General features: G+C 43.7%; 1 protein-coding gene across 1 annotated transcript in view; it reads right to left on the bottom strand.

Moving 5' to 3' along the window:
- Positions 1-2761: 2761 nt before the first annotated feature.
- The window catches only part of SLC22A23 (solute carrier family 22 member 23), a 211766-nt gene continuing 202026 nt past the window's right edge, over positions 2762-12501 (bottom strand). The window contains exon 9 of the mRNA XM_036768093.1: positions 2762-7664. Within this exon, the coding sequence (XP_036623988.1) occupies positions 7307-7664 (358 nt within the window). The 3' untranslated portion in view covers positions 2762-7306. The remainder of the gene's footprint in view (positions 7665-12501) is intronic.

A 12501-nucleotide genomic window follows, 5' to 3' on the forward strand; every position in this document is an offset into this window, starting at 1 on the left:
AAGAGTCGAACAGGACTGAACCACAACTTCCTTCATCCATGTTTTTTACATTCATGATCGGACTGGTTTGCTTCCCCATTTTCATCTCTCCCTCTCCCTTTTTTTTTTTTTACCTTGTCTTCAACTTTTTATCTTCAATCTTTGACTTTTAACCTTCTGATTAGCAGCATATTCAGCCTCTCATATATAGACCTGCCACATCTTTCAGATTTTTCAGCCAGCCGTGTCCTAGGCAGATATGACAGTTCATGTGGATTTAGTTTGCTCTCCTGTCCTCATATCTGCTGTGTTGGGATCAGCTCTTTGGGTTCTGGTGGATGCTTCTTTTCTTAAGGTTTGGCTCTCATTTTATTGAATCAGTACCAGTGGGGACCTGGTATCTCTCAACTGAGGCAGATCTATAATTATGCTCAGAGAGTTGCCTGGGTCACAGAGACATTGAGAAAGTTGCCTGTATATGTATCAGGCATGGAATTCCTGAATCTATGCCTCTCTCCACATGTTATGTTTAGTTCCCTGGAAGACATTTCATACATTGATAATAATCCTATATTAACCTTTTAGTTGATGGTGTCCTTGGGAAGGAAACATGGTTTGGTGCGGGGGTGGGGAACCTGTGGCCTTGAGGCCACATGTAGCCCTCTAGGTCCTCAGGTGGGGTCTTTAGACTGAGTCCAAGTTTTATAGAACAAATCCTTTTATTATGGGGATTTATTCTGTGAAGTTTGGATTCAGTCAGAGGGCCACATGTGGCCCTGAGGCTTCAGGTTTCCCATTCCTGCTTTGGTGGATTGAGTGAGGCCTGGGATCCTTGTGAGAAGGTTCAATTCTAACTTAACACTCAGATTTGCCAGATGTCTGAGCAAAGGTATCCTATCTCCACATACCTCAGTTTTAAGCTGAGGTGTTTGTAGCCTGCAAGGAAGGTAGGGTATTTCTGTTGTCTTGGGAAAAAGTGGCCCTTTTCATAAAGCAGTAAATTAAAAAAAAAAGGCAGAACTGTTGAGGAAAGATAGCTAATAAATATTTTCTCTAAAAAAGGACATTTTCTAGGTGTTAGATAATACCCAGGAGGCACTGGAGGCTTGGACTCCAGCCTCTAGCAGGTTTGCTCTTGATTTGGTCAGACAGGAAAGACAGCTTCAAAGGGGTTAATAATCTTTATTCTAGTCTAGTTTTGCTGATAACGGAAGCACTACAAACTCCTACGGTATTCCCTAATCACCCTTCTCACAGGGGCCGGCGAGAAAGGGGAGCAACTACCCCTATGTCTTGATGGGGCCAGTCAAGATATTCAACCCTAAAGGGTTCCCCTAAATCACCTCAAGCCTATTGGGGGCCGGTTGAGGCAAACATCCCCCCCTCCTGATCCTTGATGGGGGCCGATGAAGGTGAACAGCATTCCAGCTTGTGCATTCAACCATGAAGGTTCCCCAACTCAGTGACCTCTGACCACCTATTTTATAGGGCATCAGACAAAGAAGGCATACTGCCAGCAATAGCCTCACAAGTTTACATTACCTCATCCCTATATCTCTCTGTGCAGTCGCAGTGGATGTTTACAGTTTCAGCACACATGTTTATATTATTCATCCTTATATAATGGTGCTCAAGTGTGGTGAAGATGTTTTGAACCATGAGTCTGGGAACTCATATCTAATACATGGGAAACAGAGATTGTTATGGCCACGGATCCTGGGAAACTGAGGTTGTTATGGCATGGATCCTGGGAAACTGAACTCTAAGATATGACAAAAATCCACTTTACACACACTAAAATGCGCCCTACCTACACTAAAGTTCACCTTACTTACACTAGGTTTAAAAAATTGGTTTACATCCTAAGAGTGCGCTTTGGGTCACTTCTGAGGCATTTCCGTTATCATCCTTGTATTAGAAGGCAGTTCTTATTGCTTACTTTAATTCTGTAGTAGTCTTAGATCCTAGGAGATTGGGCCGAGCCACAGAATGAGCACAACACAACCACTACCTCCCCAACAAAACAACTCTAAACTTTCATTATTAAATTGTAAGCAACTCTAAAAACAATTAGTTTACGGGTCTGAGTACAGCATCAGACTGGAATTATTTGTTGTCAGATGTAGATTCAAGTTCTTGCTAATTCCCCGTGAAGAATGGGAGTAAACACCAGGACCTCCCCTTCTCCAGGCTGGAATTAGGACTAAGGCGTGTTGATATTTTGAAATGACTTAGTTTAAGGGTCCATGATTTCATTAATGTGTGGGTAGCCCCTCCAGTGCTGCAATGGGGAACCCCACTTGGATGATGGATATAGAACCAGAATGAACCTAAGTCATTAAAAAATGTTTTTAATAGCTGAGGAAAACAAGGCTCAGAGGTGAAGTCAGTTGGTTGCACAGTTGCAAGTAGATGGTCTTCATAGGTTTCTGTGGCAAAAGGAAATTCACCTGTTGTCCATTTCTCTATTCAGAATTTATTTGGGCTGGTCCTTACATGATGGATAGACATTGAGTTTATATGTACAAACTGTGAGACCCCAACCCCAGGTGGCTCTGGAATAGCTTTTGTACCCTCAAAGTCACCTTTACTCCATGATGAAGCATTGGACTAGGAACTCAGTGGACTGCCAATGCAAATCAGCACCTTTTCCCCCACTTGTCTTAGAGATTATAACTAATAAAAACTGTACATTTGCTGAGTCTGTCATGGCAGCGTCTCACATTGGATCATATCAATAGGAGCGAAGAAGACATTCCATAGGAGCTCTGGTAATGGGGCAAGTTTTTTTTTTTTTGTTTTTATTTCTGTACATTCACATACAAATTTCTCAGTAGGTACAACAGATGTAACATCATGCAGACACTTAGCTTGTAAGACAGTTTCAGTACTTGATTTAAGCTTGTGCTATGGGTAAGCACCACCAGACTAATGATCAAAACGTACAGTAACAATTCTTTAATTAGAGCCTCATCAGAAACAAAGGGAGTTGGGGCAGGGGAAAGGAAGAGGGGAGAGGATGGAGGAAGGAAGGAAGGCAGGGAGGAAGGAAAGCTTACCCACTAGACATTACACTGTATTCCTTTCCCAAAACATTTTACACACTACATTAAAATGAGGTTTTGTCTAAAAACAAAAAAGACCAACCATAGCAGTTGAAGTGCAGGATGCCATCCAGTGTGAGCCATCCAGAGGCTACTGGTGATGTGACAGTCAAAGTCCATTTCATGGCACTCCTACTTCCAGTTTTGTGACTTCCGCTTGGCTCTGGGAAGTATCAGGGTTTAATCGGGATACTTCCTTTTGTGTATCATTAGCTATTTCCTGCTCGGTGACTGAATAAACCAACCACTCCACCCCTTTTCCAATTGCCAGCGTGTCAGTGGCCAACCAGCCTCTTAGAAGATCAGAAGAGACTGGTGCTCGATAGCACAAAAAGCATCCTTGAGAACTTGGAGGTGGGATGGGTGGGGTGGTGCCAGGGTGATGGGAATGGGGAGGCCTGGGATGAAAGGCGTTTGTGCGTTAATCGTTTGGAACGAAGGAGACAAAGGAGATGAGACAGAGCCCCCTGGTGGTTGAAGATCTAACTAATGAGGTTTCAGAATGAAATGGGTTTTACATGTAGGTAGCTGGCAAGTACATCTTTGAATGCTTTCTATGGGGGAGAGGGGAAGAGGAGGCTGACTGGAAGCAGCAAGTCGCCTGAGAAAAGCGTTTCCTTTGTGTCAACCATGAAGGAAACAGGATTGAGTAGTTTTCAAGTTTGACAGACAAGTCATTAAGTAGCTGCCAGAGCACCCATCTGTACATAGAGAGCAGGGCAGATGAGATTCAGGACCCAGACGCCCCTTTCTCCAGCCCTGCTGCCTCACTTGGTACCTTACTTTCCTGGGCTCTCTCCAAAGAGAGGTCCTTCTGATTTGACTACATTCAGTAAAAATGTTCGGCTGGCACTGAAAACTTTTACCAGCTGACGATGCCACAGAAAGGAGGAGTTAAAGCCTGGCCCTTTAACCCTGGGTGAGTTTTGAGAGGGATGCGCCAACAGGATCAGAATAGAGGGACACCTCGCTGAGATGTGTGCTGCTCACCGGGTTCTTAGCAAGATAATTCCAGTGTAGTCAGACTGGGCTAAAAAAATCCAAATCCAAATTTCTCCTCCTACTCCCTCATCCCCTGGCCTCTAAAGCTAAGAACCAGGACTTTGTTTTTAACTCCTGTCACTTTTTAATTCATGTCATTAATCCAACCTGTTGTTTGATATGTTCTAGTGTTTGTTTTGTTTTTTCCTTCTGTTCATTGGCCCTGTTCTTGGATGTTGTCCTAAGTTAAGAGAGTAGAGACCCTGAAACAAGGAGGGCTCTATAAAGCACTGTGCGTGACTCCAAGAGATGACTGGTGGCTCAGGAGCATGGACAGCCTTAATACGTGTTACTTGAAAAAATCCACGGGATTCAGACCTCAGTTTCAAGAATGCTCATAGATATCATTAACTAAAAAGCTGTTACAGTAAATGGATTGCAAAGTGTACCAGCTGTGTGTGTGCACACGTGTGTGTGTGTGTGTGTGTGTGTGTATGTGTGTGTGTGTGTGTGTGTATGTACTTGTGCACACCTGAATAGGTGCCCAGGTGTCCAGTCTGTGGTCCAAAGAGCCCTTGCTGACTGCTCCTCCCCTCATGTGTCTGATGTTCTCGCTTCAAGGCCACGTCTATATTTTTCATCTACTTACATGGATTCTGTTGCCATGTGATTTTTTCGCAAGTACTCTATAAAAGGCAAAAGGTATTTCACAAGTTTGGCACGTGAAGACTGCACACATCTAAAGAAAGGCCTTTTTCAAGGTGAATGCAGACTGAAAATTTGCAACATGGAACAAAGGAGACCCAACTTTAAGTCATACAAGCAACTACAGAGGTTAAGAACAGTCATACAATGCAATGGTAGCTGAACTGAAGCCAGCTGTGTAACAACAGCCTGTTTCCCCGTTGATTGTTCATTACTGGGTTGTTTTTAAAGTCCGTCTTCACCTGCTCCAGTGTTTCTTAGGAAGAGTCTTTTTAGAACCCAGATGTGTATCCTGGTTCTCCACGGCAGCAGTAGGTTCTTATGTTTTGGACATGGTTTAGAAAACACCCCTATTTTGGTTTGCCTTCTTCATTCCAATAATCTTGTCTCTTCGATTAATATCCCACCCTAGCACTGATGCCCCCCGGCACTGAGGAAGAGGTCACTCAGCTGCTACCTACTGCTACAACATTGTGCTACTGTTAGGAGGACCAAGGTCGGTGGAGACAGCAGGCACGTAGATGAGGTAAGGAGCTACGATGGGGAAACAGAGGACAGATTAACCCCTTTTCTGGGCTCTTCCACATCAAGCTACATAGCAGTTACATGGCTGCCATTTAATACACAGTACCCATCCTGGCACTTAGACCATTGGAAGATCTAACTTTGCCCCAGGACAAAGACATACATAACACACAATGTCGACCAGGACAGAAAAAACTTCTTGCTCAGGAAAAAACCTCCAGCTTGATCCTTCTCTGAGCTTGACCAAGTAAGAGCCAAAGGTTGTCAGTAGTTAGGCATCTGTGGAACTGTGTGGAAATGGGGTCAGTAGGTTAATTGCTTGCTGTTACTACAAAGGGGCATCACATCTGAGTCCCCCAAAAGTTCCTTTTTTAGTGGGCTAAAATAGGATGTAAGATTTTAGTGGCTAACCTTAACATGATACAGGAAACCTCAAAAGACTACCACATCCATCCCGGCTCTGAGGATGGCTTCTAATGAGGCCAGTGAATCTGTGGATTAATTTTGGGAAGGTGCAAAGTGGCCTCCAAATGCATACAATAGTTAAAATTACCCGTGAGATTTTTTTTGGGGGGGTGGGGCGGAATTAAAATCCAGCATCAATTTTATTTATAAGTATTTTGTTTTTATCATTTTGTAGGATTTCCTTTTTCTGTCCTCTCTTCTTCTTTTTTTTTTTTGGAAGGGTTTGGATGGAAAACAGACTGATTTGAGGTTAATCTCTTTTCTGCCCTGCTTGTGCCCTGATAAGCAGTGAAGTGGACAAAAAGATTGGGAGAAGCAGAGGACCTGGAGGCTAACCCACATGTCAGAAAATCATCAATAAATAAATATTTGAAGAATCGATAGTAAAATATAAGCAAGTGCTTTCCTCGAGGGTGTGTGCTCTAGACATGTATACCTGGTAAGGTTTTTGTACCGCCTCCCTCTGTTCATTTACTGTCATTGTCAATGTCACTTTTCGGTATCATTTGTTGATTAGAAAGTAGCCATTCTTCTTTCAAGTAGAGTCTGCAGCTCATGCTGCTAATGGACTAGGGAGATTTTAGCTGGAAGGCATCTGGGTAGGGGTAGGAGTCTCAGGTTCTTGACGCTGCGTCCTGCCTCCTGCCTCGGTACACCTATTACTGATTTATCCACTTCTTTAGGCAGCCCTAGCATCAGAAAACTGGATCCACAGCCATTGGTTGTGTGGGTTTTCTTCATTTTGAATGAAATGTTTAGGACTTTTCCCAAAGAAGCTTCAAACATCGTTATTCAATACAAAAGAACCATCCTGAAAGAAGAACCACATACCTGCTTTATTGGGATTTGTGAACTGCTTAATCTAATTGTGGAATGGGAAGGTCTTACCTTACATGTAGAAAATGACACTTCTTTTGTTTTAAACCATATACAGACACACCATCAAAACCTAATGAATTTTACTTTCCCCCCATTGTCTAAAATGCAATCACAGTTTAATTGACAACAGCTTGATTTGCTCATACCCACAGGCGGCTTTAGGGTTTGGGGACAGGAAGAAATCACTTTTTGCTCTTCTGGGTAGTAGTGTGTTCGTCTTCTATAGAAAAGATGCCTCTTTCAGGTCTGGATTTTTTTTTTTTTTTGCTTTGCTTCTAAAAGTCTCTTCCTTGGAATGGCTGTGCCTCTCCTTAAGAGAAGGTTCATTTTACTTTGTGATTAATGAGAGGAAAAGGGAATAAAGTGCTTCTTGTAAAAATGACCAAAATAAATACAAACATTTAATGGCAGAAAAAGAAGGTCTTTGAAGGTATCTCTCCAGCCAGTTTCTTCCCTCGAATACATCATCCTGATGCTTTCCAGTCAGCAGAAATTTCCTCACACCAGTTGAAAGTCTCCTGTGATTAAGTGACTTTAGCAGCAGATCTGACCTTTCCTTTCCAAGTTGGCCGTACCTGCCATCATTACAGGTCTGTAAACCTGTGCCAGACAAAAAGAAAATCTGACCCCAAAAGGGCTCCCCTCCTGAAGTGACAAAACCAGCCCAGTTACATGGACTTCATCCCGTTTGCTGTGGCATTTTCTGGCAGCCCATCCCCCATGGCGGCCACATCGTGGAGGCCAGAATAATCCTTGAGTTCTGAGTTTGTGAGCAAGAGGGGTTGCTCTCCCTTCTTGTGGGGCAGAAGGGGCTGCCGGGTGTAATGTTCACCATTGAGAATGTTCTCCGGCAGGTTCTGGTTCTTGCTCTCCGGCAGGAGGAGGATGCAGATGATGCAGATGAGGGTACAGCAGGCAAAGATGATGTGGTGAAGGAAGTAGCCCTTCTGGTTGTGCAGCTCTATGATCGGGGCGGTCAGCATTCCGAAGCCAGCGCTGGCCAGGACCAGGCCCAAGCCTCCGCACCTGCTCAAGGGACGGGAGACAAGAGAAGGAGCTTCAGAAGGGGAGGCTCTTTGGGTCATACAAGGAGCTTGTGTGGCTGACCTATAGCTTTTCTGGAAGTGTAGGTCCCCCATGTTAACCCCTGTTCCCTATCACCTCCAGGATCAAATACAGAATCCTTCATAGTCTAGTCTTCCTCTACCTTTCTAGTCTTCATACAACTTATACTCCCCTCTACCTTCTCTTCCGTTTAGAGGCACTGAGCTCCTTGCTGTTCCTCAAACAAGACACTCCCATCTCCATCTCTGGGCACTTTCACTATCTGTTCCCCAAGCCCTGAATGCTCCCTCTCCTGATCTCTGGAAGGAAGCCCTGGCTTCCTTCAAATCCCAGCTAAAACCCCACCTTCTACAGGAAGTCTTTCCCAGTCCCTCTTAATTCTAGTGTCTTCCCTCTGTTGATCATGAGCCAACTACTAGTCTAGTTTTCCTCAGAACTTTTCAACTCCTCACCAAACCATTCACTGAGATTAGGGACTTTCTGACTCTTAAGCCACTGGTGGTGGCTTAGGTATTGGAGCCGAAGTATTAGAGCCAAAGTGGCTATTTTAGATGGGAGTATTGCTTATCTAATAGATCCAGAACTTAATTTTGAGCTTCCAGATTTAATCTGCCCATCTTTTTAATTAACTAAATGATCTTACCTGCCCAAGCTGGATCATAGGATCTTAGAGCTGGCAGAGAACCTTAGAGTTCATCACATTCAATCCCCTTGTTTTTCAGATAAGGAAACTGAGACCCGATAGAGATTAAATGACTTAGCTGGGAGAACCGCACAAGTAGAAATAACTTGCAGAATTTAGTCGGAAGGCTTGGGCTGGAGGGACACCTAGTTTTACAGTAGTGACAGCTAACACTGATATAGGCCTTTAAGTTTTTCAAAGCACTTTACAGCCTTACTCGATTCTCCTAACAGCCCCATGAGGTGGGTGCTGTTTTTAATCCCCATTTTACAGATGAGAAAACTAAGCCTTAGGAAGGTTGAGACAGTGAGTATCGAAGGTGGGATTTTGTACCCAGATCTCTTCTAATGCCACATGTAGGCAGGGCTCTTTTATTGTACCAAAATGTCCCTCGCTAAGAAAATAGCTACAAAAAAAAAAACAAAACACCATTTACATTTTTTTTTTAACTTTTGCACAAAGCCTTGCTTTGTAAAAATTAATCCTGGAACGCAGTCCTATACCAGTGGTGGGATTCAAATGAATTAACGACTGGTTCCAAGTTGAGGCCCTGTCGGGGCGGCTCACAGGCCCTGCCCCTGCTAACAACCGGGAATGAAACCTAAAATTGGGTCCCAGTTCTAGCAAACTGGTGTGAACCAGCTGAATCCCACTACCGTCTCTATACACCAGCCCCTGTATCCCATATGGATTTCCTGCACTGCAGCCTACCACATTCCGTGGGCCTTGGTCTACACTGCATACGGAGGTGGTAGGGAAGGGTGTAGGGAGAAGAGTAAGTGAACACTGGAGCAGCTTTTCCTATGTGACTGCTCCCCGTCTGCATGTATTGCAACAACAGGGATTTCAGGATAATTGCTACAAATAAATAGTTTTCCTGCTAACTCCCAATAATTTCCATCTTGTACTTACAACTCACCTTAATACCTCTTCCATTTTAATAATGGTTACACACACCCCTTTGCACTGAACATCATCCGACTGTGCCTTAAGGACAAAGATCATCACTTTGCAGGCCTATTTGATTTAAAAGTGCATCTTGACCTTCTAAAAATAATCTTTAATAATATGGGAGGTTCACTCCCATCTTGCTGTTATTCGTGCCTGCTTCTCAGGCCCCATCCACCTCTCTACCCATCCAGGCTAGTAATGACAACTACCCCTTCTTCTCAGCCCCAGATCTATCCCTGGCCTTGCCCTCTTCTCCTTTGCCCGCCTCCTGGATTTCCAAAGCTATTAAAGATACATTTAAAATTAGGACTCGTGTTTGTTTGTTTGGTTTTTCTATGATACTGGTTTCTATGATATCTGAATGGCCATACAAGCAGTCATGGGAACTCCCCTTTCCCTCCCCATGCATCTACTTCCATAAGCTCAGGATATGATGCCTCTGTGACGTACCTAAGGAAACAGATTCGTCGTCTCTGAGGCCCCAGATGAGAATAAATAAGTAAATAAAGCTAGCATTTATCTGGAGCTTTAAAGGTCCACAAAACACCTTAATAAATGTTATCTCATTTTATCCTTATAAAAACCCAGGAAAGTAAGTGCTATGATTATCCCCATTTTGCGGAGGAAACTAAGGCAGGCAGAACTTAGTATCTTGCCCAGAGTCATACTGTGGACGAGGTGTCTTGAGATCCTGTATCATTTTCTTATTGATCCTATCTATAAGTAACTGCTTTTGTCCTGTAACTGCTTACGTCATAGTTTTTTTTTTGTCTCTGAACTTAGTTTGGAGTTCAGCTGGCCTATAATGGATTAAATTAAAAAATCCAGCTCTTCTTGACTCAAAAAACTTTGTTAACCTTGGGGAATGTGTGTGAAAGAAAGGGAATTGGACCTGATATCTTTACTCCACCCAACTATCTTTCAAGGATGTCTGGTTCACTGTCCAAAAGTCTGGGCTGCTATCTTGTACCTGCACTCAGACAATGAGTCTTAATGAGAGAAAAAGGGCGGGGGGGGGGGGTGTCATTGCTAGCTCCCACGGCTAACTGCCAACCAATCATGTGGTTCTCCACATCTCAGTTCTGTAACCAGTCACATTGTCCTTAATCCCATGATGTCATCTACCTTGTTCATTGTTCTGTCCTTCCCAAAACATATAAAAGGGGAACTGTCCTTTTACTTGAGGTTATTGGCATTAAAGGAGGTGAACCATTGACTCATTTATTGGCAGGCAGCAAGCCCCTGTTAATAAATGTTATCTTGTTTGGAGACCTGCCTCAGTTTACTTTTTTGTTAACATCTCAAACTCAACAGTCTGAGGCTGGATTTGAATTTAGGTCTTTCTGAGTCCAGGCCTAGAGCTCTGTCCACCATGCCAGCTAGCTGCCTCTGATAAAATCCCGATTTAGATCTCTTCTTGGAGAGGAAGAGAAATAAACCTGGTGTCTCTGTGGACAAGCAGAGGCAAGCAGAGTGACTGACTCCACATTTCTTAAGGTACGTAATGCCCAAATGTGCTTTAATCTGCAGAAATATATAGGACACAGATAATTCCGAGACATATGCACATATTGCAGTCTGATCACTATCCTGAGTTGAAGGAAATGAAATCTGTTTAACTTTGTGCTTGAAGCAGGATTATTCCCAGCAGAAAACTTATCTAAACGGAGCACCCACTCATCAAGAGGAAAAAGAGAAACTCACTTCCAGAGAAGGGAGGACTTTTTTTGCTTGAAGATAACTGGGCAGCTAGGTGGCATAGTGGATAAAGTGTAAGGTCTGGAATCAGGAATACTCACCTTTGTGAGTTCAAATCTGGCCTCAGACATTTACTACCCGTGTGTGACCCTGGGCAAGTCACTTAACCCTGTTTACCTCAGTTTCCTCATCTGTAGTATCTTTGCCAAGAAAACCTCAAATGGGGTCATGAAGAGTCAAACACTACTGAACATTGACACTTTTAACTGGTCTGTTAGTTTAAGACACAAACCCACATAAGTATTCCAGGCTCTGTGGTTGTTTTTTTATCCCAAATGTCAAGCTTGCCTCTCTTTGTTTCTTGTAGTAAACACAAAACAAAGCTTAGAAAAGGACCTACAGGGATATAATATGATACAACAAGCATTTATTAAGTACAGAGAGGGAGCTTTGTTCCACAGGGCACCACAGAAGGACATGTTTGTCTTAAGCCAGAAGCAGTGGTAGTAGAAAGAGAAGGTAGTTGAGTGGACCTTGGAGTCTTTGGAAGTCTGATGAGAACCCCAGAATGTGCTAATACAATCAGGGAGCCTCCTTCCTTTCCCACACTCCATTCACTCTTCTCCTAAGCCCTGGCCCCAGGAGCTGGAGCTAGGGGAGTCCGTGCTCCCTAGGGTAGGTAGGGACAAAGGCTTTTCTGGTGTTTTTGAGCTTTGAATGCATTTCCTCAAAGGAACCCGATGATGCATGGCGGGGTTGGGCTGTTCTACCTCAGCCATCTTAGACTTTGCTTTCGGACTGGCTTCCAGCCATCATGGATAACAACATTTCTGTGAACACATGCATTCACGGTTGCAAATGACCAACTTAAAACTGAACTTTTGTAACACAATAACCCTTCTGTAAGCTGGGATAGGGCATGGTCTGTACGTCTATATAAGCTTTCTGCATTTCTCCACATCGACACTAGAGGGCAGGCTTAGCTCACATCTGAATGGTACCAGTTCCTTCAATAGGAAAAATGATCCAACCTTGGACTTCTAGTTATTCACAGCTTCAGAAAGTGCAGCTGCTACTAAGAAGGCATTTTCCCTAAATGCTCCCCTATTACTTTTAAAGCCAATTGTAAGTTTTAAAAAATGTCCTATTATGATGATTGTCCATTGGATGCCATTTTGCTGTTTCCAAACATCATAGGACTTTTCTAAACGATTCAACTTCAACAGATGCTTGCCATCACCTGGTTGGAGATTGCCTCTGTTGAGTGAACCCTCTCTGCCATGGCAGATGACTGTCTTCACGAGGCACTGTGGTCTGAACAACTCATCTCCTGGTCACCAATATTCTGAGCTGCTCCTATGTGCACCAGGTCCATACTCTAAAAGTGTGCTCCAGTGGGGCCTTGGAGACCCCCGGGGTCACCCTGACTCCATGCCCAGGCAGTGGAGCTGGGCTATTGCTTCTGAA

This window comes from Trichosurus vulpecula, chromosome 1 (assembly GCF_011100635.1).
Source record: "Trichosurus vulpecula isolate mTriVul1 chromosome 1, mTriVul1.pri, whole genome shotgun sequence".
NCBI classification, from domain to species: Eukaryota; Metazoa; Chordata; class Mammalia; order Diprotodontia; family Phalangeridae; genus Trichosurus; species Trichosurus vulpecula.